Source organism: Lissotriton helveticus, chromosome 7 (assembly GCF_964261635.1).
Source record: "Lissotriton helveticus chromosome 7, aLisHel1.1, whole genome shotgun sequence".
Lineage (NCBI taxonomy): Eukaryota > Metazoa > Chordata > Amphibia > Caudata > Salamandridae > Lissotriton > Lissotriton helveticus.
Window position 1 is genome coordinate 1,950,426,873 of NC_136068.1, and position 26,223 is coordinate 1,950,453,095.

The 26,223-nt window shown below is 43.8% G+C and overlaps 1 protein-coding gene across 2 annotated transcripts in view; it reads left to right on the forward strand.

Moving 5' to 3' along the window:
• The window catches only part of LOC144770969 (uncharacterized), a 35,842-nt gene extending 24,613 nt beyond the window's left edge, over positions 1-11,229 (forward strand). For both annotated transcript variants that reach the window (XM_078655833.1, XM_078655834.1), the window contains one exon: positions 8,335-11,229. In XM_078655833.1, the coding sequence (XP_078511959.1) occupies positions 9,088-10,695 (1,608 nt within the window). In that variant the 5' untranslated portion in view covers positions 8,335-9,087 and the 3' untranslated portion in view covers positions 10,696-11,229. The remainder of the gene's footprint in view (positions 1-8,334) is intronic.
• The last annotated feature ends 14,994 nt before the right edge of the window (positions 11,230-26,223 follow it).

Below are 26,223 nucleotides of genomic sequence, written 5' to 3' on the forward strand. Positions count from 1 at the left end.
GTGCTTTTTTACATTTTTAAATATGGATGTCCCTCCTATGCAACCTCCCACCCTGCAGCTGCTGACACTGTTCCGCAATCGCATGCTAGAATATTATGGCACAATGCCGTTGGCGATATTAAGCACGGCATATGGATTATCTTTTCGATTCTCCTACTTCACCTGTGTCCAGCCTGTATTTCACTGCCTGACCTGTGATTTCGATTGGGCCATTGATTTGTGTCTCTGCGGACCGGTTTCTCCTGACGTCGACTTTAATCAGCTGATGACTCCTATCATTACTCACGAGTTGGTTTGTCCTGGCGAAAGGATTATGGCTGTGGCATTGATGCATGGACTACTTGGTCCCTGGAATTTACTGGCGGCAGCACAGTCTTTCTTGGAACAGAGCTTTCTTGAAAACCCACCGAGCTGTCCTCTGATGGTGATAGAGGATCCGGTGCTGGGAGAGCACGTATGTTCTTTTCCGCTTTTAAATTGGATGGCTGAACTGTTTTCGGATGAAGACGGTGACTTCCTATTGGAGGCTGTTGCAGCTTATTTTGCATACACAGTTATGTCATAGACCTTTTTCATGTTTGATATGCTGAGTACTAGCATTTCATTGACAATTCATTGACTTATTTGTCAAGTTTTTATTATTTACCTTGCCTATTGGCTTAAGACTCGATAAAGTACTTGGCTGTTTTATTTTTCTTTAGCATTAAATTTTCCTAGTTTTTAATGCTTTACCTTGCGGACCGTCCACATATAAACTTGCAATCTGCTCTCATGAGATGGCACTTCTATTATCTTATTCAGTTCGTTTCCGGATCATGGGGAGGTGTCATCTAGGTCCTGGATATCTTGACACCGTGTTAAGTTAGCATGGGCTCATTACCGGTTTAAACGCCATTTTTCCTTTTTTGCAACTTCTGCACACGACACTTAGTTGTTGCTTTAGCTTTCCACCTAGTAGTTCATCGTGGTTTACATGAGAATAATATGTTATTGCTCTACTATCTGCTTTGCTTGTTAAACTATATCTGTACAGCGAGTGCTAAAGTTTCAAGAACAACACGATACAGAATTGTTATGAGGTCTGATCTCCACGACTTCATACTCATAACATAAGTGCAACTTCTGCCAATTCTGGGCATGAGGCGGGTTTTATATTGCTTTGCCGAACACACATACACAACAGTTGATGTGGCTCACATGAAGAGAGAGCTGGTGTATGCTGATGTGATTCCTTCAAATCTAAGACACTAAAGTATGGGCACGCCCTAAACCAACACAAAGAGACCTTCTTAGCAAATAATATAATATGTGTATTAGGGAGGGTGAGATATAAGCAGCCGCGGGCCGTGGAGGGAGTTACGGTGAGGCAGGGAGGCGGGGAGGGGGAGAAGCAGGGTGGAGCCCTCTCTACCTTGCCCCTCCCCCTCCCCGCCTCCCTGCCCCACCGTAACTCCCTCCACGGCCCGCGGCTGCTTATAAGTGTTGCTAACTCTTATTCATTTACAGCATGTTAACATACTATCACCATTCGCTTTTTATGTACTAGTAACTATGCTGGTAATTTTGCTACTGATAATATGTGTACTTGTATTATCTAAGATACTACGCCTGTGAAGACGGCATTAGTAAATAAACATTTCAAATACACATGTGTTCTTCTTAACTCCATGTTCTGGTTTCTAAGAAATATATAACGACCGACTGTTCATGAGTTCCACGTATCCTGAGGTACTATAAGTTCATATTCTGGATTGTCTAAACATTGAGAGTTTGTTATATCCAATGTGACACTGTACCTAGCTTGCTAAGGAGTTTTTGATTACTAACGTGAGTTTTGGGACACCCTAATTCGCCGAGGTTCCAATCCTCTGTCCACAGTTCTGTGTGAGAACAGAAACCCTGCGACAGGGGCACCCCCGACCCTTGCTGGAGCTTCATCACACTTGCGATACAACTCCAGCAATGCGCCACCTTTACGGCACAGATACATCACGCATCTGTGCTGTTTTTGCCCCATGATGCGCCGCATTGTAAATGCAGCACACCATAGGTGACGGAACAGCGGCACAGAATGACTAACACATCCCTGGTGATGCGCCAGTCATCATAAATGTATCCCTATGCTTCTTATCTTGTTAGAGATGAACCGCCATATGTATCATCAAAGTTTTTTGCATTTCCTAAATAGCGAACTTTAAGGAATAAATAGCGATTCTTTACCATTCCTAGTTTGCTATGAGCTATTTGCTAATTACAAATTACCCATTCATTTCCTTCATTTCCATAGGGCGGTTGGACTCACTTTTAACTCGAACGGCTGAATGGATTTCCACGAAACTTGGCAAAATTGTAGGGACTGGTAGCCCGATGGGCCTTTGCTATGTCTCAAGATATATGCTCCAGTGGTTTTTACGAAAATTAACTTTGAAAAATATATATTGGGCTACATTGGCCTATATATATGTTGGAGCCCAAATGTAGCCCAATGTAGCCCAATGTAGCCCAAAGATGGCCGCCAGACACACAAAAAAACAAATGTAGCCCAAATATCAGCCAGATGTAGCCCAACTATAGCCCAGTGACAGAATGACCAATCAGCTTCGCAAACCTCCGTTACGCGAAGCGGAGCGCTGTTACAGATATATATCTTTTTTTGAACGTTAATTTCTTAAAATCCACTGGAGCACATATATTGAGACCTAGCAAAGGCACATCGGGCTACCAGTCCCTAATATTTTGCCAAGTTTCGTGCAAATCCATTCAGCCGTTCGATTATTATTATTATTATTTTTTTTTGCCCCGCGGGGCCCTTTTAAAACCTCCACATCAAACCTAGGGGGTCAGCGAGGATCTACTATGCCCCCTTATAGTTATTTCCCCCTTTGTTTTGACCTCCTCTTGTCTCTCGATCCTACCGAGAGACAAGATGGCGGCCGCTACGGACTGTTTGGAATGTTGACAGACGCCGGAGAACCAATCAGCTTCGCTTCACAAAGCTCCGTTGCGCGACAAGTACGCGTCCTGGGCCGCTGCCCAGTCCGCTGTTACAGATATATATCTTTTTTTAAACGTTAATTTCTCAAAATCCACTGGAGCACATATATTGAGACCTACAAAAGGCACATCGGGCTACCAGTCCCTACAATTTTGCCAAGTTTCGTGCAAATCCATTCAGCCGTTCGGGCTAAAAGTGAGGCCAACCGCCCTATGGAAATTAACATGGGAAAAAAGCGTTTTGGGACCCCCCTTTTTTCTCGGCCCCCCCTTGACGAACCCCCCCAAAATTTTCAGGGGCTGCTCAGAAACAAAATGTGCCATTTTCCTGAAAATTTCAGCCAATTCCGTCCACAAACGCCAAAGTTATTAGACATAGAATTTTCAAAAATCCCATAGGGAAAAAATCCTAACTATATATACCTACTGGCGACCGCCAGTAGGTAATATATATCTGTGTCAGCTGTCTTCACTGTGAGTGACAGCATTCTGCTCTTTCACACAGAGCATATCTGCACATAAAGTAGTTTTGTTCAATGACAGGAACTATTGTGGAAATGTTTGCTTTTTGAGACCAAAAACAAATTTTTGTTTCTTATAATTGTGAGGGCCCGGCAGCTCCCACACAAATAAGGTTTAATAAAAACCATGGCAAAACAAGTCACTCATTGACAAAGCCAAAAGGCTTACCACAAATTTCATACCTTCTGATTTTGCCAATGCGTGTTTATTTTTGTTTCCCACAATCTTATTGAAAATGGTTACACTGATTTTTCATTATGAATATTTTTGGGAAATACTAGAATGCATCAGCATATTTTACTAAATGAAGCTGCAAAGGAATGGCACCTACATTTTTACAGTAGTTTAGCTAAATGTTTTTTTCCTACTTGCATTTTTTGTGAATGTTGTATTTTGAAACAAAGAATCATCAATCTTGCTTTCAGGCTTTTGTAAATATTTGCGTCTAATCTGAGAGCATTATGGGAGCATTATACATAGCCTCAAAAACGTGTGTACACATTTTTATACTGAAACCACTGTTAGCAGTGGTTTCAGCAATACGAGCTTACAACATTTACTTAGAGGACTCACCCTAGTAATAAAGGTTTTGCATTATTGAACCATAAAGTAAAGTTTGAGCAGCATTAACATGTGGACACAAGTATTACAATAACTACAGACAATTCCCTTCCCTGATCCATAACATGGTACTATAAACAGCGAACGGGTTTGTGCTGGAAGAGGTTGGTTCTACTTGTCCCAAGTGACAAAATACACATCAAAAGTTGTTGTACTTAACCCCAAACAATATGTCCTGTGTGTCAGGCTAATTGAATTCCACATCCCTGAATGTTCCCCACCCAATCTACCCTTCTCCAATATACCAAACCTCAATCTTGCCCAACCAGCCTACCAGATCTACCAAACTCCAATCGAACCCACTCCAATTTACTCTTTCGTGTAGTTTCCACTAATCCGTGAGAACTGCGCGTTGGTGGACGACATAAACTTAGGCTGTTGCCAGACTGATTTTGTACACCAGACAGGATATGTTGTCCCTTAACTCACAGTGCCCCCGTTAGTTCCCCTCAACCTAGACAGGGAGCGAACAGTTCTGGCAACCTCTGAACATGGGAACCCTGTTTCCTCAGAAACTGTGGTAACAGATATAATACCTTTTGCTCATGCTCACTTTTGATCAGAGAAATATTGAAAAAAATACACAGAGGGACATTTTCAACGTTTATTGAACCAACGGGATTCTTGTATAGTATATATGTGCTGCAATGATCAATAGACAGAAGCAGATAAAAGTTATAAGAAGTATCAGAATGGTGAATAAAACAAAAAGCTCAAACATTGTGCTGAAACAATGCATATAGGCAAGCATATGAATTACTATTACAATCCGGCGTATTACTACTATGCAGCCCTAACCTATGTGTCTAGGATGTATATGTATAGGCTGCCAAGAATTCCCGTACTCCTGCCCCCGGAAGCACTTTAAAATATGGAAAAGATGGGCGGACTATCGGGGCTTGGAACTGGACCCACCGCCAGAGGACACTGCCCTCCCAAGTCTTTGACAGACAATACTCTCCGATCTTATGTACGGTGACTTTGTATACATAGCATGTACTGTATATGATTCACACGTAGCGAGTCGAGCTAGCAGCGGCTCTCGGGGGGGGTGGGACTAGTGGGGTGGGGGGATAGTTGATTTCCTCCTTTGATCCTTTGTTGTCTTAATGTAAAATGCTGAAGTTGATAATGAGAAAATATGGTGACAGTTGCCTCTGGATTTCAGAGCTGTGCATAAATATGTGTCTTCGGCCCCAATTAACCCCAACCTTCCCCTATCTATCCGAATCCTCCCCAACATATTGCACCCAATCTGCTCCAGTCTACCCCTGTCCAATCTACCCCACTGTAATCTACTCAACTCAAATCGACCGACTCTAAACTACCCCACCTCTATCTTCCACAACCTATCCGACCCTAATCTGCCCCACCTCCCTCACTTTTAGGCATCGTGTTCAGCAGCCACACTGATGTACAACATGGCTAAAACAACAATTTAGAGAGTGACCCCTCTTACAAAGGCACAGGGGGTAACGTTCAGCCAAACCAATACAAAAGTTTATCCCCTGGACTTGTGATCAAAATCCCATCATTCTCTATGTGGATGCTTAATTATCAATCTAAGAACTGCAAATAGAACTGAAAATGTAACTTGGATATCAAAGGTAATCAATTATGCTCCAACCACCATATTTAGAATTTCATAAATATTTAATAAAATACGCATTAAGTACTATTGACTTTTGTTAATATAATTCATCATCCATTGAACTAAATAAACCATCCATAATGTTTAGTTAAAACCAATAACTGAATTTAAACAAGGAGAAAGCATAAAACATTTAGCTCCATAAAAACAGTGGTTAAACAAATCTCTAAACCCTTATGGTTGAGCATATAATGTTGTTCTTACTATGATTCTTTTATACATACCTCATATTAAGACAAAAAAGGCATAATTACCAACATGATGTATATTTATATTATATATATCAAGCACCAATAGACATGATATTTTTATGTTTTTCATTGCTATGTCTAATTTCAGACATTTAAATAATATGCCCAATGTATATTAGAACCATGAGTATAAAAAAAAAATCTAAAGGGCCAACCTTAATTTCCTTCCTTTACATTTTTACCTATTATAACATTATTCTTAGACTAAAAGATAAGGGTAGAGATAGGAACGAATGGGAAACCACAGATACAAGAACAGGAAGGCTAAAAAGATAAGGGGACAGATTGGATAGATAAGGAAGCAGTGGAAAACCATCGTATGAATCAATGAGAGTAATATGTCCCAGGTTTAAAAAAAAAAAGGAAGGATGGTTTATGTTCCTTTTAGACCCTGACTTAAATGAGGGGGAACTATAATTAGGCAAAAACTATATCCAAATAGGTAGCTTGTAATATAGTATTAAACTAAACATACCTGTATGTATGTTGGAAATATAGGGCAGGGCAGTGTTGTATTGTCAGCCTGCAAGACTTTTTGTTAATTCTTAAACCAGAAAATATAATAAACTCTGTGAATTGCGTTGAATAGACAGTGGAGATTTTTAGTATAAATAGGAACATTTATGGCGCTTTTACGGCAGAGAGTACGTTAAAAAATGCTTTTATGTACATAAGTTAAGTTATAAAATTGATTTTTACATTGTGCAGGTCTCCGAAAACTATGCTTTAAGTAGCTATTATTTGACTGCGGAGATCTGCATTATCATAGCGGGAGTCTTGTACAAGGCAGGAAAGCAAAAGTAGACTTGCTAAAACGTCTTTACCCACGTGAAATTTGAACTGCATGTTTTAAAATAACAAAGTCTTAAATACTAGGGAAGACCTTGAGTGACATGTATAGATTAATAAGAACATATTATTGTCATAATAAAAGCATGAAAAAAGTCTTGTATTTCTACAGTTTTTTATCTAATTCGGGAAGAAACAGACTGTTCATACAATTATTGGTGAAGGTACAATAAAAGTACTGCACCTTCAAAATACATGATATATTTTGAGAAATATTAATAGGTAAGAATAATGTTATAATATGTTGAAATGTAAAGAAAGGCAATTGAGGAAGCCCCTTAGGATTTGTTTTTAGATACTCTTGGTGATAATATACGCTGAGCATATTATTTATATATTTATTAAATTAAGCATGGCAATGAATAATATAAAAACATCATGTCTGTTGATGCTTGAGATATATATATAATATTCATCGTGTTGGTAAAGATGCATTTTTTTCTTAATATGTGGTATGTATAAAAGAATCATAAGAAGAACAACATTGTATGCCAAGCCGTATGTGTTAAGATATCTGTTTAACAACTATTTTTATAGATATATATGTTATGGTTTCTCCTAGTTTTAATTCAGTTATTGGTCCTGAAGATGGTGGGATAAAGTTCAAGAAGTCACCGAAATGCTTAGTTGATGCGATAGTCTTTTTTAGTACTTTGATTGTATACAATTGTATTTTATGTAATATTTTCACTAAACGTTTTGTAAATCTGGTGGATCTGGTGGCTCTGTGGACAAATGCATCAGCTGCAGGGGCCTGTGTTTGACCCCGTAATCAGAGGTTCAAATCCCGGTGGGCCCACTCAGCCTTTCATCCATCTGAAGTCGATAACATAAGTACCATTGAATTGGGTAGTAAAAAACATCTGTCATCAGCACCAAGATACCTACGGGTGAACGTGTGCTTTACAAATACACATTATGTTATGTATCTAGTCCAATGAATGATGAATTATATTTCCAAATGTTAATAGTATTTTACGTGTATTTTTATAAAATATGAGATTCTAAATACTGTGATTGGAGTATAATTGGTTACTTTTGATATCCTAGTTACATCTGTTGTTCTTAGGTTGATTATTAAGTATCCACTTAGAGAAATATTGTAGTTTAATAACAAGTCCAGGGGAAAACATTTGTTTTGGTTCAACATGGCTAAAACACGTTACCAAAGCCAATAGCTTCTGCATAGGCGAGATATATTGGATTTGCCAATGCTTGTTCTTTATTACTTTTAAAAGATAGTTGTCTGATGGTGTACAAGTACACTATCATCTATTCCCTTCGCCAGGGATGCAGTCATTCCACCGTTTTAGGAATTTAAAGGCATACTAGCTAAAAGATGGGAAAGGCGACTGCAAAATTACTGAGAAGTAGCTTTTGTCTTGTAGATTTTGCTGTGGGAACATGACAAAAGCTAATAATGTTACTTTCTCTTTATTTTAATAGGTAATGAATGCGTGAAACACAGCAACGTAAATTCTGTTGAGTTTATTTGGATAGCACTGCCGACCGATTAATTAATGGAAAATGGGACATTATCAATTCTCTGTGACACATAATCAATAAAATACCGAATCTTACATACCCAACTGACAAAGGAAAACCAGAGAAATTGTTAAAGCAAAATAGAAAAGATTCTTATTGACAAATATCTCACAAATTTATATCAAATCTAAGATGAGTTTAATTAAAAAAAATATTGAAAAGCTTCACTCAGGGAGAAAGAATTTTTTGTCAACAAAAGAAGCCGTATTGCTGAAAAACGTTATCAATGCACTGAATGTGAAAATAGCTTCAAAGAAAGTGAAAGTGTGACAGGCATCTGTGAACTCACACCGACTATCCTACCAATGCTGCAAGTGTAAGAAGAGCTTCATCAAGGAAGGACTTGATACTAAACACCTGAGAACACGTTCCAAACTGGAAAGAAACGTTATCAGTGCACTGAATGGGGAAAATACTTCTTTCAAACTGAAAAATGTACAGGTGCGAAACATTACCGATCTTCAGTTAGAAGCAGAGCATGAACATTATTAATGCACAGATTAGGCGAGGGGGGTTCATCTGAAAGCCGTGCCATTCACCAGAGAGCACTCTCAAAAGAAAACTCTCATCAGTTACCAGTACCTTGCAAGAGGAAAAAAATCCTGCAAAGCATAATAGAAGACATACAGGTGGGAAACTTGGATAATGTACTGAATGTGGGACAGCATGCAATCTCTTACCATCTACCCAGGGACTGATACATATAAGAAACCTATCCACCAGACAGTCCAAACTGGTGAGAAACCTTATCTACATTCCGAACATGGGAAAAGGTTCAAAGTGAAAAGAAGTCTTACTCTTCACCAGAGATCACACTCGGGCAAGAAACGTTATCAGTGCTCAGAATGTGAGAACGTTTTTAATAAGCAAGATAATCTTTCAATTCACGAGCGAGCACACACAGGTGAGAAACCTTATAAATGCATTGAATGTGGTAAACAGTTCAGTAAGAAAGAATATCTTATTTCACACGATCGATCACATACAGTGGATAAACCTTATCAGTGCTCCGAATGTGAGAAAGTTTTCAATAAGCAAGATAATCTTACAATTCACGAGCGAGCACACACAGGCGAGAAACCTTATAAATGCATTGAATGTGGTAAATGGTTCAGTAAGAAAAAATATCTTATTACACACGATCGATCACATACAGTGGATAAACCTTATCAGTGCTCCGAATGTGAGAAAGTTTTCAATAAGCAAGATAATCTTACAATTCACAAGCGAGCACACACAGACGAGAACCCCTATAAATGCATTGAATGTGGTAAACAGTTCAGTAAGAAAGAATATCTTATTCAACACGATCGATCACATACAATGGATAAACCTTATCAGTGCTCAGAATGTGGTCAAATGTTCAGGGCAAAAGCAAGTCTTATTATTCACCAGAGAGTACACACAGGCGGGAAACCTTATCAATGCACTGAGTGTGGGGTTAATTTTAGTTATAAAGATAATCTTATTCGTCATCAGAGAACACACACAGGTGAGAACCATTATCAGTGCACTGAATGTGGCAAAAGTTTTAGTAATAAAAGTAATCTTACTATTCACCAGAGAGTACATACTGGCGAGAAACCTTATCAGTGCACTGAATGTGAGACTAGCTTCTCTGCCAAAGGAAACCTTACGAAACACCAGAGACTACATACAGGTGAGAAACCTTATCAGTGCACTGAATGTGGAGCACACTTCAGTAACTCACATGTCTTAGCTAGCCACCTTAGAACTCATACAGGAGAGACTCCATATCAGTGCACAGAATGTGGGAAAGGGTTCAATCAGAAAGGATCTCTTAATAGTCACCTGAGAATACACACAGGTGAAAAACCTTATGAGTGCTCTGAATGTGGTAAAAGGTGTACTAGGAAAGACATTCTTACTAAACACCAGAGATTACATACGGGTGAAAAACCTTATCAGTGTCCTGTTTGTGTGGCTAGCTTTTCTGACAAAGGAAGCCTTACTAAGCACCAGAGAATACATACTGGCGAAAAACCTTATCAGTGCACTGAATGTGTGGCTAGCTTTTCTGACAAAGGAAGCCTTACTAAGCACCAGAGAACACATACAGGTGAGATACCCTATAAGTGCACTGAATGTGGGGCAGGCTTCAGTCAATCTTCTGGTCTTGCTAGTCACCTTAGAAGGCATACAGGAGAGACTCCTTATCAGTGCACAGAATGTGGGAAAGGGTTAAGTAGTAAAGCAAGTCTTAACATGCACCGTAAAAGACACTCATGCAAGAATCCTTAATCAATGCTCCGATTGTGGCAAAAGCTTCATTAATAAAAGAAAGCCTTAGAATTCACCAAAACGTACAAACAAATGAAAAGTCTTAATTCATGCTCAGCGTGTGAGATCGGCTTCAATGTGAAAGCATGTGTTGCTAGACATCAGAGGCCAGATGGGAAAGAAAAATATACAAATTCCTCTACTTTCAGTTCTGGGCTGAGAACTGTCATTATTGAAACTGCTATCATTTATGAACTTTACAAAATATATAAAATCATTGTTTACTAAATTGTTGCAGGTTATATCTCAATACTAACAAAAATTTAAATAGTAGGTAGAGGAATGTGTAGAAAATGGTTGTATGTTTTGTGAGGCAAACTGTGTGAGATTTTCGAGTTATTGATAGTGGAATGCATAATTTGGAAATTTAGATGAAATACCTAAAAAGTAATTAGAAAACTGATTAAAATCCTTAAACAGATCTAATAAACTTGCTATATTATTATATTTTAAGCCAGCATGTTTTTGGCAAAGTGCATAATTTTAAATTGAAGTTTGAAAGGGGCAGTTTAGATGATGGGAAGGAGGCGATAACTCTGAAATTGAGCAGGGATTATTAAGTGTACTTTTAAAGGACGCCTGGAGCGACACCTGGTGGCCCACCGCCCTCGGAAACCCGCCAACCCCCACAGACCACGCACGCAACCTGGGAATCATCCTGGACTCCGAGCTCAAAATGGACCGCCAGATCAACTCTGTCTTTATCTTCCTGCTTCCACACCCTCTTCCTCCTTCGTAAGACCTTCAAATGGATCCCCCTCGAACACCGAAAGATAGTCACTCACGCCCTGGTCACCAACAGACTCGACTACGGCAACGCACTCTACGCCTGAATAAACAAAAACCTCATCCGCAAGCTACAGAACATCCAGAACGCCGCCACAAGACTGGTCCTCAACCTGCCAAAACACTGCCACATCTCCCAGCACCTGCGCAAGTCAAGTCATGTTAAGATTTGTATAGCGCACTACTCACCCAGAGGGTCTCAAGGCGCTTGAGGGAGGGGGGGGAGGTTTACTTATCAAATATCCAAGTTTGTAGTTGTTTTCTGAAGGAGAGGTGGTTCTGTGTGAGACGGAGGTGGGTGGGGAGGGAATTCCAGGTCTTGGCCGCTAAGTAGGAGAAGGATCTTCCTCCCATGGTGGATCTTTGGATGTGTGGAATTGCGGCGAGGGCTTGATTGGACGATCGAAGTTGGCGGGTGGGGGTGTAGAAGGACAGGTGCGAGTTGAGGTATTCGAGTCCTAGGTCGTAGAGGGCTTTGTGTGCGTGGGTGAGGAGGCGGAATGTTATTCTCTTGTTGACGGGGAGCCAGTGGAGGTCTTTCAGGTGACCGGAAATGTGAGCTTGACGGGGATGTCTAGGATGAGTCTGGCTGAGGCGTTTTGGATGCGTTGGAGTTTTTTCTGTAGTTTGGCTGTGGTGCCAACGTAAAGGGTGTTTCCGTAATCCAGTCGGCTTGTGACCAGTGCATGGGTGACCGTCTTTCTTGTTTCGGTGGGGATCCAGTGGAAGATTTTTTTGAGCATACGTCGGATGTTGAAGCATGATGATGAGAAGGCGTTGACTTGTCTGGTCATTGATAGGGAGGAGTCCAGGATGAAGCCCAGGTTACTTGCGTGGTTCATTGGTATGGGTGCGGTTCACAGGGCCGGTGGCCACCATGAGTCGTCCCAGGCGGAGGGGGATGATCCTAAGATGAGGACTTCCGTTTTGTCCGAGTTTAGTTTTAACTGGCTGTTCTTCATCCACTCGGCTACTTCTTTCATTCCTTCATGTAAGTTGGTTTTGGCGTTGTTTGGGTCTTTGGTGAGGGATAGGATCAGCTGAGTGTCGTCTGCGCAGGAGATAATGTTGAGGTTGTGTTGGCGCGCAATGGGTGCGAGAGGACTCATGTATACGTTGAATAGGGTGGGACTGAGTGAAGATCCCTGGAGCACGCCGCAGATGACCTCGGTGGCCTCTGATCTAAAAGGGGGGAGGCGGACTCTCTGGGTTCTTCCGGCGAGGAACGAAATTATCCAGTCCAAGGCTTTTCCTTGTATTCCGACGTTGCTGAGGCGTTGTATAAGGGTGCTATGACAGACTGTGTCGAAGGCTGCGGAGCGGTCAAGTAGGATGAGGGCAGCAGTTTCTCCGTTGTCTAGTAGAGTTCGAATGTCATCTGTTGCTGCGATGAGGGCGGTCTCGGTGCTGTGTTTGGCTCGGAAGCCGGACTGTGAAGGGTCGAGGGATTTGTTGGATTCGAGGAAGGCGGCGAGTTGATTGTTGACGGCTTTCTCAATGACTTTGGCAGGGAATGGGAGGAGCGAGATGGGGCGGTAGTTCTTAAGTTCAGTGGGGTCTGCTGTGGGTTTCTTCAGGAGGGCGCTGAGTTCGGCGTTTTTCCAGATTTCCGGGAAGGTGGCGGAGTTGAGGGAGCAGTTGATGACATCTCGGAGATGGGGTGCGATAATGGAGTCTGCTTTGTTGAAAATGTGGTGTGGACAAGGGTCGGTTGGTGATCCTGAGTGGGTGGTGTTCATCAGTCGGATGGTGTCTTCAGTGGTGATTGGGTTCCAGGCGCAAAGGTTGTTGGAGGGAGGTTTTAGTTTGGAGGTAGATGGGGTGGGTTGGTCTCCAAAGCTGTTATGAATGTCAGCGATTTTGTTATGGAAGAACGAGGCTAGAGAGTCCTGACCGCCCTGACGCTCTCAGTAGCGGTCGCTCCCCACGCTCCCTGCTCTCCGGTGGTATCGTTGGGCTGCGCTCTTTGCTTTGCTTTGCGCCTTGAAAAACTGCTGGCTGCTGTATGATATAGCGCTGTGCCTCACTTAAGCATTGCTCGTTTATTTGTGCAGTCCTAGTCTGTATTGCTCGCTTGTGAAGCCTGGACCTTTGATTGTTATTTGTATTGCTCGTTTTGTACAGTGGTAATAGTAGCGCTCACATCACTGACTTTAATACATTCATCAATACCTGATTTTGCCGGTGCCACTGGCCACAGCGTATCGCTACTTTGTGCCCCATCCTGTTCCGGTTTCACTTTTGCTGCCATTTTGTTGTTGTTGTGCCCGTCCTCTCCACCCCGTGAAGTACTGGGTTTTTCGGAACCCAGCGGTGTCAGGGTACACCCTAAGACTTCGGGTACTTTCCTGATTCAGACACAGAAACTCGGAGTCTTCTAGGTGAAGTCAAAGATCGAATTTATTAGCTGCAACCAAGTAACAGACGTCCTAGAAGTACAACATGGTGTATATTCTCAGGAGACTGCTCAATCTTACAAAGCCAGTCTTCTCTTTTTATACAAAATATTATGCTTCAGGCAAACATTCTTAGGTTTACAGTTGACCATTCACATATTTTCACTACAAAGAAAAAGCAGAGTCATGATGACAAGCCCACATTTGAGTTCGTCCAGCCCACAACAAATTACCCAGCAAGGCCCAACATTTTCATCAGATATCGGTGGACCCCCAATAAAAACGGGCACCTCCTCCTCGTAAAGCAAGTCGTAGAGAAAGAAACAGGGACAGGTGTGAGCAAGATTAGGCAGGGTGTGTGTGCGATGAAAAGGTTTATGGTAGGCTGTGCCTTGATGCTATCTCGCTCGGCCACTGGGAAAGGAACTGGCTGGGCAGGTTCGGCCTGGAGCGATGGTTCCAGCTTGCCCAGGCCGCAGAGAAGTCAGCGAAGGTGTACGTGTCCTTCAGAATCGTGTTTGGACTTAATCATTGGCCTATGTGAGGGCAACTCACAAAATGGCTGCCGTACACAAAATGGAAGCAGAGGGTTCAGGACGAAAATTACGATTTCGAGGTGAAATCGTCACTCGAATATGACGAAAATGCTTATACATAGTGTACTAGCCATTCTCGGTCTTTTGATACCAAAATCGCCATGATACGACAAAGTTTATTACACGAGTCCAGAATTTTCAGAACCACAAACCCTTCTTTTGCCCTTACATAGGCAATTAACCTATCCTCATGCTAATCTGAGTCCAGGTCTATATTCCTAAAGTCATTGAGATGTTGCTGTAACATCATCCTAGTACTTAGCTCGTCTCTTGATACAGGTTTCCTTACACAGGATGTAGCACAGAGGCTACATATTGCAGGAGCACACTGCACGCACAGACAGAACAGGAAAAGAAGGGCTAAGACCATCCCAATGACCATCAGAATTTTCCATCCCCAGGCGGATATCAGTTCCCAGAACCATCCTATCAACGACCAATCTCCTTTATCCACATGAATAGATTCGGAAATCTTATGCAGTCTGTAGATGGCCTGGTACACTGTTGGAGCGTTATCTGGAATGAAAACACAGCAACTCGATTGGATCAATTTACATACCCCACCTCGGTCTGCAAGTATGACGTCTAACGCGACCCTGTTCTGAAGGGTCATGAGACGATCCGACTGGAGCTCAGCAGTCAAGTTACTAAGGGCACCGGCAGTTTCAACCACGGTGGATTCAACCACCCTTGTCAATTGCCTTATGTTCCTGCTGTTAACCATTGGTCCCCAGAACGGCAGAAAACCCTTTACGAAGTCCCCAAATTCTTGTCCTGCAGTGTCTTCTTTACTGAAGACACCTCTAACTAGCCTTGTCTTATGGTAATCTGCCGCAGCTGTGTAGGAGGGAGGCAACAGGAACGAAACAAAACATGTGCCCGAAAAGTCAGGGGGCAACCATGTATAGGCTCTATCATGGCAGATGAAATAGGTACCCTTAGCTTCTAAAAACGAAGGGGAAGTCTGAGATGCAAAAACATACGTTTCAGTACAGATACTCTTCCCTAACTGAGCTCTGGGATTCTTGCCAGTACCTTGCAGACACAGGTGACCCTGATGGGGTACAATCCAAATCGGGGAAGATCTCTTAGCTTGCTGTTTCTCACTCAGAGTTGCTCCATATCCGGTCACGTTCCATCCTATATATACTAGTGTCTCATCTCTCGGGATAGTCTCGTAGGAAATATCTTCCTTAATCATGTCTACTATACCCTTAACTAGAGCACTATTCTTAGGGTTGTCTGTTACAGAACGTAGGGGGTAGACTTCATGTGCGTAGATGAACATTGTTCTGTATGCCCACACAGAACCATTGTGGCTGCAAGGCAGGACCAGATAAGGGATACCTTTATCCGTTGTGTGAGGCATAAGACCACACACCCAACAGTTAGTCGTGTTTATTACTAGTTGGTGTTGGTGCAAAAGCTGAACGAAGGAGTTATTAATAAACTCTAATCTCCTAGCGGATTCATGTTCAGGAAGGGGCTGAAAAGAATGTGGGGAAACAGTAGAAGGAGGAGGTATAGGCGATGTAGTGGGTGCAAATGTCACTCGAAAAGAGAATAAAACATATCCTATTAAAAATACCATTACACTGAATAACATGAGAATGCACAATATCAAAAAGCTTTTCTTGGTCATCATTTTACATATTCTGCTTTTAAAGTTCATTTCTTTGGCAGGTCTCTCCATCTCGAAAAACTCCATCCTCTCTAAAATGCTGCTCGCGATGGTAGGGTGTTCTATGCTAAGGAATGCTTCTGTCAGTCCAGGGCAACTCCCTTAGACCAACCAGAACTCTCAACCTAACGTCTTCAGCTGCACCCCAAAGACTTTGGGCAACCGCGACCCTACAGCGGAACCCGGATGGTGGTTCGAAAAACTAAAATAAAAAAGTTTCTCAGATGAGAGAACTGCACTTTCAAAAATAGCAATAGAAAAGAAAATTTTTATTTGTCCATAGTTCTCCGTCTCAAATTATGTTGTTGTTTTCCCGGTATTGTCTGGTCTCGGAAAAGGAGTTCAGGTTCTGTAGTGTCCAATCGAATTGACGGCGGCACAGCTGCTTGCAAGAGATTGTCACTTTCTTTCTCAGAAATTGTTCCTTTTATACGTGCATCACTGAAAGGCAGAAAACGAGGCACTGTTTCAGTCTCTGAGTCGGCGACACCCTCCTGGACCCACTGGTCGTACGGCAGAGGCAAAGGCACGCTCTTGCAGTGTACACCGTGGATCCAGTGCTTCTTTCCTTCCACTCGAACAGCTGATCTTGTTGAGAGAAGGACGAGGTGAGGGCCGGTCCACCTGGGCTGGTCGTTCTTTGTTCGCTGAAAATTTTTCACCAGGATCCAGGATCGATGTGATGACCTGGAGCTTCAGAGGCTTGAGGCAGAGTATCGTGAACCTGTTGGTGTAAAACACGCAATTTAACCGTCAATTCGTACAAATAGTCAAGCAAAACAGGATATCCAATTTCACTGAATTTTGTGGGCCTTGGCACTCCCCATATGTTGGCCGGGCGGCCGAAAACTATCTCATATGGACTAAGTCCCACTCGCGAATGCACAGTCATTCTTGTCGATAGGAGTGCTAAGGGCAGAGCGTCAGGCCATTTAAGACCAGAGCTCGCTTGAATTTTGGCCAGTTAAAGTTTTAACGTGCCATTGTAGCATTCTACCAGTCCAGCTGATTGGGGGTGATTTGCAGCGTGAAATTTCTGATGGATGCCTAGCCCTTCGCATACTTTCTTCATCACTCGACCCACAAATTCACTCCCATTGTCACTCCAGACCATTCGCGGCATTCCAAATCTAGGGAAGAACTCTTTCACAAGGGCTTTAGCTGTGGATAAGGCAGTGTTGTCTTTTAGCGGATATGCTTCTATCCATCTTGAAAAGGCACAAACAACAACGAGTACGTATTTTAAATTGTTGCACCTTTCCATGTGGATGAAATCTAGCTGCAAAACCTCGAACGGATACGTAGGAGGCGCAAAATGACCAGCTGGAGTTGGGGTTCCCCTACCAGGATTGTATTTCAGACACACCATGCAATTCTTGACAACATTCTCAGCACACTTGGGAATTCCAGCATTTTGCCATACTGGAGCCAACAACTTGCAAATCCCTTTCTCACTGATATGAGCCATTCCATGGGCCATCGTAACCACTGCAAGCACATACGCATCGGGTAACAACCATCTCTGATGCTCTGACAATTCAATCCAACAACCATTGGCATCCATTTTACCCGTACTTTCTCTCCACACACTCAATTCTTTCTCTGTAGCTTCAGCTTGAATCGATTTCACACTCTATCGTATCTTCTTTCATTCCAATGTCACCAATCCATCTCGCAGGGCCCGCAACATACATTCGACTCATCACATTCCTTGCTGTTTCTTTTGCGATTTCGTCAGCAAATGCATTTCCACGACCAACATCATCAGTCACCTTCTTATGTGCGCTACACTTCACAATCGCAACTTGTAACGGCAAGGTCAGTGATTCAAGAAGCTCATTCACCAACTGACCATGCTGAATCTTAGCTCCATGCGAAGTCAGGAACCCACGTTCTTTCCACAATCGTCCAAAACTGTGAGCCACACCAAATGCATACTGGCTGTCGGTATAGATAGTCACTTTCATTCCTTTCGACAACACACATGCTCGTGTAAGTGCAATCAACTCTGCTGCTTGAGCTGAATTATGTGGAATACGTGCAGCTTCAACAATCGTATGCAAAGTCGTGACAGCATATGCTGCAGTCGTATCACCATTCGGAAGCTTGAAGCATGAACCATCCACCCATAAGGTACCATCACACTTTACAAGAGGAGTATCTTGGAGGTCTATTCTCCCTTTCGTTTCTTCTTCTGTTTTGAGAAAACAATCATGCTGTTCAGAAGCATCTAACTCTGCTACACTCGGCAACAACGTAGCTGGATTAAGCGTGTTGCATCTTTTTATGTGCACATGACTCGCTAACAATGTCAACTCGTAACCTGACAACCGAGCACTAGTTAAGTGCTGTGTCTTGGTTCTGTTTAACAACGTGTCCACTGCATGTGGAACCATCACAACCAATGTATTATTCATCACTAAACCTGCAGACTGTCGAATAGAAACAGCTGCTGCCGCTGTTGCTCTTAAACAACCCGGCAATGCTTTAGCTACCGGGTCCAAAGTCGACGAAAAATACGCACATGGACGCTGCTTGTCTCCGAACAACTGTGTCAACACTGACAATGCACAACCTTCTTTCTCATGGACATACAATGTAAAGGGCTTACTGTAGTCGGGGGTACCCAACACAGGAGCCGAACATAATACATCCCGCAATTCGGAAAAACTTTTCTGACATTCTTCAGACCTTGGGACGGGATTCGGTGTATCTTTACAAGTTAATGCCACCAAAGGTTTGGCTAATAACGAAAAATTTGGTATCCATTGTCTGCAATATGATGTAATGCCCAAGAAAGCACTCACTTCTCGCTGTGTCCTTGGTACACTCAATTTCGCTATTGCCTGAATTCTTTCTGGGGTCAGTTTCCTTCCCTCCTTCGATAAGAGATGACCGAAGTAGGTCACTTCTTGTCGACAATATTGCAATTTCGAGAGAGACACTTTGTGATGCAAATCACACAAATGACGCAACAATGACAACGTGGCTTCTTTACAGATTTCCTCAGTATCTGCAGCGACAAGTAAATCGTCGGCGTACTGGACAAGGGTAGCGCCATCAGGTAAAACAATCGTATCAAGCTGTGTTTTTAGAGCTTGACTATATATCGATGGACTTTCACAGTAGCCCTGGGGAGCGCGTTTGAAGCGGAAACTTCGACCTCCTAAACTGAAGCCGAAAATATCCCTACTCTCCTCTGCTATCGGGATGCTGAAGAAAGCATTCTTCAAGTCAATCACCGAAAACCAGGTCGCGGAAGCTGAAATCATAGTCAATATGGCAGTGATATCAGGAACAACTGGAAATTGTGGCACAACGATCTTATTGACTTCTCTAAGATCAATCACAAATCTGTACACACGTGGCTGAGAAGGGTCAGTACGTTTCAAAACAGGGAGAACAGGACTATTGCAAACGTTGCCTCTTGTCTCTTCAATCACATCTTTTTCAATCAGATCGTAAATGATCGCTAGCAACGCTTTTTGACCTTCGCTAGAAATCTTGTATTGGGGAATTCGTGGCATTTTAACATTTGTTTTCAATGTCACGACATATGGTGGTATTTCCAAAAGACCTACATCATTGGGACCAGTAGCCCAAAGAATATCAGGAAGAAACGACAATTCTGTCGCGAGTTTGTCCTTTGACAAATACATTGAGGAAACCACTTTCTTACCCAGTGTAAGTTGTACTCCTGAAGGAGAACAATACAATGTCGCATACAATCTTTTTAGCAGATCCAATCCCAACAAGTTTTCACCACAACCTGTCGTTAAAATAAGGGGTGCTTCGAATTCACAAGGACCAACAGAAAGGGACATAGGACTAGAAATCGGGTTCCTAACCGGGGCGCCAGAAAAACCTACGGAAACATTCATTTCGCCAGACAAAGGTGCGCCAGGGAGTTTTGAGTGCATAATAGAACTCTTTGTAGCACCAGTATCCAACAGAAAAGGCTCTGACACACCTGATGTAATCACCTCAACATAAGGTCCACTCTGATCTACTGGAACTGAAACAACTCCCTCTCTTTGTCTATGGCTGTCCTAGCAATCATTACCTTCCATATTCTCATCTTCTGCATAGTAATCATCAGCATAGTACTGAGCCGTCTTACCAGACGCGTTATTCTGCTGATCAAAACTATTCATTGAATTTTGAGGCGGAAGGGAACGTGCGTTCTGGGGGAAATTTCCACGTCCTCTACCTCTAGGGGCTTGCTGAACACCTCAACCTCGTGCACCGGAAACCCCATTTCCACGCTGTAACAGAATAGGGCAACTATACTTAAAATGACCCTCTTCCTTACAATATGAACACTGATTGGGACCTACAGGGACACGTGGTTGAGTATACTCGACTCTTTGCCTTTGAAACTGTTGAGGTTGCTGATAATTATTCTGATAGTTACTCTGACCACCACCATTCTGACCACCACGTGGCGGATACGCTTGCTGTAAAAGGACCTTCGTCTTTAACTCCTTAGTTTTCTTCTCTGCTCTATCTTTCTCATCTTTATCTCTATTTTCGTAGTACTGTTTAGTAGCCAATATCTGTGCTGAAGAGGAAACTGCCCAAGAGCTTTCTGAATCTTTTAACTTCTTACACAACTCGGGAAGCAAATTGTGCACGAACTTATCAACGAACAACCGTTGACCACCTTCTGTACTCATATCTTGACCACTGTGGTCGACAAACGTCTCTTCAAACCTGGTGAAGAAATCAGACACCGTCTCATCTTTCTTCTGCTTGCACGCAGACAATTTATCCCAATTCACACGCATCGCAGGCATTAAAGTTTTCATGTAATTAATGATCCTACCAGGGAGATCTGCTACTAAAGGCTCGGGTTTAGCACCACCAACTTGTCGGCCATCTGCAGCAGCAATATTAGCCCATGAGTCACCTAACTCTTGATCATGATCTGCATGGCGAATCTTTCCCCATAAAGGCTGTGGAACAACATTTCCGAACAATATGTCTATATCGGCTAAATTCATGATGCATGAACCTGCAGTCTGTGACAATTCCTTGTAATACCCTGCAGGATTTTTACAGGGATCAGGCAATGTCTGCTTAAGGGCCAAAACTTCAGCTCGCTTCCATGGAACATGTACCCAGACACGCTGAAAATGTGCTGATACAGCATCAATATGAAGAGCGGCATCAGCCTGAATTGCTTCCTTCCATACCGGAGGAACTTCTCTCATTGGGTATTGTCTCACCTTCTTTTTAACAGAGGAATCAGACTCGAACAACGACCGAGAAACACCTTCAGTCCTTAATGACAACAATGTCGCAACTGCTTCCTTAACATCTGAACCCACAATTGCGCCTTTCCCAAACTCGAACCTTATACGACACAACTCAGGCGGATTGGGCTCCAAATCATTTTCCTCTAAATCCTCACAAAGGAAAGTACACATTTTCTCAAAAACGTACCTCTGCTTCGATGCTTCCCACTGATGGAAGACATCCATAACAGACTCTAACCCATACCTCGTCGGGTCGGTAACCCATTTATGTGCCAAATAATTCAACGTTTCCTTCTCCCTAGAATCAGGCAGTTGGCTACGCAACTGCTTACGCTCTGTGACAGGGGTAGCACTTGTTGCCCCAAAAAGAGGATATAATAGGCTAGTAACAGTACTAGCCACTCTTTGTCGCACAGAAGGAGAAGTTGATGAAAGGACAGGCGGAAGAGCAGAGTGAGGCAAGGCAGATGCAGAGGCAGTGTCAGGAGGAATACCAGGAGTTGTAGTCGATATAGTGGTCAAAGTTGTAGGAAGTAAAGGAAGAGCAGATGTCAAAGCCGGTGGCCCTTGAGGAGGCTGCACCGGAGGAATAGGAGCCAACTGAAGAGCAGCTGGTGGATGTGGAGGAGCAGGAGGCAAAACAACCAAAGGTTCAGCAACTAAAGGTTGCGGAGGTGCCGTATCACTCTGCGCATAAGGGGGTGGCGAACTCAACAAATGCGACATTAGGGGATCTTTTTCAAGGTCTTTTGCTACATCTTGCTGAAGAGGCGGCAAAACTGGATAACATTTATCTATTACCATTTTACGTTGCCTGTGCAACTGCTCGCTCATCTGTTCTTCTTCGTTATCTTTATACTGCATAGCAGCTTGCATTATCGAAATACCCCTTTCTCTCTTATTTTTCTTTGCTAATTTAATTTCCTTCTGTTTGGCTTCCTTACGCCATAGGCGGAAAGAGTCAAACATCGCCGGCCGGGCTTTCTTCTTGAAAAGTTTAACTTCGAGATTATCTAAGATTTCCGTGTCAAAGCTACCATATTGGGGCCATTTTAAAACACCATCCTTTCTGGTGTATCTGATCCACACTTCATTGTACGTGATGGGGCCTACTCCATGCTTCACATACAGTTCATAAGTTGGAGTTCCAATCGGAGGAACCGGACACGAGTCCTCCAATCGGGAATCCCTGTTATTACAACCAAGACAAAACAAATTTCCAAGTCTGCTAAAACCAGGCATCTTCGCTCTCTAGTCTAGCTTCAAACTTCAAAGGACTATCGAATACGATATTCTCGTGAATACACGAGTCCTTCGGCTTTGGTACTTGCAAGTTCCAAATCAAAGATCCCAAGAGGATACCCAAACTAAGAACCAACTAAGGACTGGTAGACGCTCCACTTATACTTAACTGAGGTATCGATGACGTCACCAGAAGACTCGTCTATCGTTTCGCTCTACCAATCGTCAAGGGTCCAAATCAGGGCGATAGCCAGGGCAGCAGTCCTTCTTAGCCGTCGGGAAGCGGGGAACCTCACAGCAAAGGCTTTCGGACCACGTCGACATTCAGGGGTCAATGAAGTGGCGGCCTTCCTCCAGAATTTCACACGAAGCTCCTCACGAACCTCTGGCTTGGACCGGTACCCTTGGTATCGCCCCACGTTGGGCGCCAGCTGAAGTACTGGGTTTTTCGGAACCCAGTGGTGTCAGGGTACACCCTAAGACTTTGGGTACTTTCCTGATTCAGACACAGAAACTCAGAGTCTTCTAGTGAAGTCAAACATCGAATTTATTGGCTGCAACCAAGTAACAGACGTCCTAGAAGTACAACACGGTGTATATTCTCAGGAGACTGCTCAATCTTACAAAGCCAGTCTTCTCTTTTTATACAAAATATTATGCTTCAGGCAAACATTCTTAGGTTTACAGTTGACCATTCACATATTTTCACTACAAAGAAAAAGCAGAGTCATGATGACAAACCCACATTTCAGTTCGTCCAGCCCACAACAAATTACCCGGCAAGGCCCAACATTTTCATCAGATATCGGTGGACCCCCAATAAAAACGGGCACCTCCTCCACGTAAAGCAAGTCGTAAAGAAAGAAACAGGGACAGGTGTGAGCAAGATTAGGCAGGGTGTGTATGCGATGAAAAGGTTTATGGTAGGCTGTGCCTTGATGCTATCTCGCTCGGCCACTGGGAAAGGAACTGGCTGCGCAGGTTCGGCCTGGGGCGATGGTTCCAGCTTGCCCAGGTCGCAGAGAAGTCAGCGAAGGTGTACGTGTCCTTCAGAATCGTGTTTGGCCTTAATCATTGGCCTATGTGAGGGCAACTCACAAAATGGCTGCCGTACACAAAATGGAAGCCGAGGGTTCAGGACAAAAATTACGATTTCGAGGTGAAATCGTCACTCGAATATGACGAAAATGCTTGTACATAGTGTACTAGCCATTCTCGGTCTTTTGATACCAAAATCATCATGATACGACAAAGTTTATTACACGAGTCCAGAATTTTCAGAGCCACACCCGCTCCCGCCTCCCAGCTGCTCCTCCCTCCCATTGACTGCATCGGCTTGCCCCGTCCTCAGAAGCGCTGTGACCGTCCTGACGCTCTCAGTAGCAGTCGCTCCCCACGCTCCCTGCTCTCCGGTGGTATTGTTGGGCTGCGCTCTTTTCTTTGCTTTGCGCCTTGAAAAAGTGCTGGCTGCTGTATGATATAGCGCTGTGCCTCACTTAAGCATTGCTCGTTTATTTGCTCATTTATTTGTGCAGTCGTAGTCTGTATTGCTCGCTTGTGAAGCCTGGACCTTTGATTGTTATTTGTATTGCTCGTTTTGTGCAGTGGTAATAGTAGCGCTCACATCACTGACTTCAATACATTCATCAATACCTGATTGTGCCGGTGCCACTGGTCACAGCGTATCCCTACTTTGTGCCCCATCCTGTTCCGGTTTCACTTTTGCTGCCATTTTGTTGTTGTTGTGCCCGTCCTCTCCACCCCGCTCCCGCCTCCCAGCTGCTCCTCCCTCCCACTGACTGCATCGGCTTGCCCCGTCCTCAGAAGCGCTGTGACCGTCCTGATGCTCTCAGTAGCGGTCGCTCCCCACGCTCCCTGCTCCCCAGTGGTATCGTTGGGCTGCGCTCTTTGCTTTGCTTTGCGCCTTGAAAAACTGCTGGCTGCTGTATGATATAGCGCTGTGCCTCACTTAAGCATTGCTCGTTTATTTGCTCGTTTATTTGTGCAGTCCTAGTCTGTATTGCTCGCTTGTGAAGCCTGGACCTTTGATTGTTATTTGTATTGCTCGTTTTGTGCAGTGGTAATAGTAGCGCTCACATCACTGACTTTAATACATTCATCAATACCTGATTGTGCCGGTGCCACTGGCCACAGCGTATCCCTACTTTGTGCCCCATCCTGTTCCGGTTTCACTTTTGCTGCCATTTTGTTGTTGTTGTGCCTGTCCTCTCCACCCCGCTCCCGCCTCCCAGCTGCTCCTCCCTCGCTCTGCCCCCTCCAACCTCCACTTATGTCACATGGTTTTGCGCGCAGCCTTCACGCGCAGCGGTCGTGCCCCATGTGCGCAGACGGCGTGCTAAAGGTAAGCCCGTCTACGCCCGTCCGCGCCTGGACCGCGCCCAGCGCCCGACCCCCTGGTCCTCGCAACTCCCACTCCACCCACATAACGTATGATGCTGCATCCCTCTCAGCACTCAACCCCGGCCGACTCCAAGAATGCTACCAAGCCGCCCCTGGACACACCCATGGATCCTTCACTTGCCACTCCTGCAAACTCGACTGCATCAGGACCCACACTAAATCCACAGACTCCAAAAAGTGCGCCGACACTAACCACCTGAAGTGCATCCTACTCAACACCCGCTCGGTCCACAGACACGCCATTGAACTCTGGAACCTACTCAACACCACTTCGCCGGACGTCGCCTTCCTTACAGAAACGCCTCATCAGCTCCCGACATCGCCATAGCCATCCCGGATGGCTACAAGATAATCCGAAAAGACCGCACCATCCAAACAGGAGGAGGCATCTCCATCGTACATAAGAACTCCATCCGCATCACGACCAGCTCAGACGATAACCTCACAGCCGCCGAACACCTTCACTTCCAGATCCACACCGACCCCAAAACCACACTCAGAAGCACCCTCATCTACAGACCACCAGGACCCCGCACACAATTCAGCGAAGACATCACTGACTTCATCAGCCCACACGCCCTCCCCTCTGAGGACTACATTCTACTGGGAGACCTCAACTTCCACCTGGAAAAGAAAAACGACAGCAACACCACCACCCTCCTGGACAACTTGGCCAATCTCAGACTAAAACAACTTGTTGATACCCCCCACCAACTATGCCGGGCACACACTCGACCCAATCTTCACCTCCAGCAAACACATCTCCTTCAACCACACCACAGCTCTCCACTGGACGGACCACAGCTGCGTTCACTTCAACTAGACCACGACCCACAACCTCCCTCAACCAATCCCCCGAAGAAACTGGAACAAAATTACCACCGACCAGCTCCTCACTTCGCTTCACAAAAACCCTCCTGCCAAATCATCGGACCCTAATCAAGCTGCCACCAACCTCACACAATGGATCACCCAAAGCGCTGACGAACTAGCACCCTTGAATAACCATCAAATCAAACAAAGTAGCAAAAAAGCCCCCTGGTTCAACGATGACCTTAAGACATCCAAGAAGTTCTGTCGTACCCTCGAGAAAGCCTGGAGAAAAAACC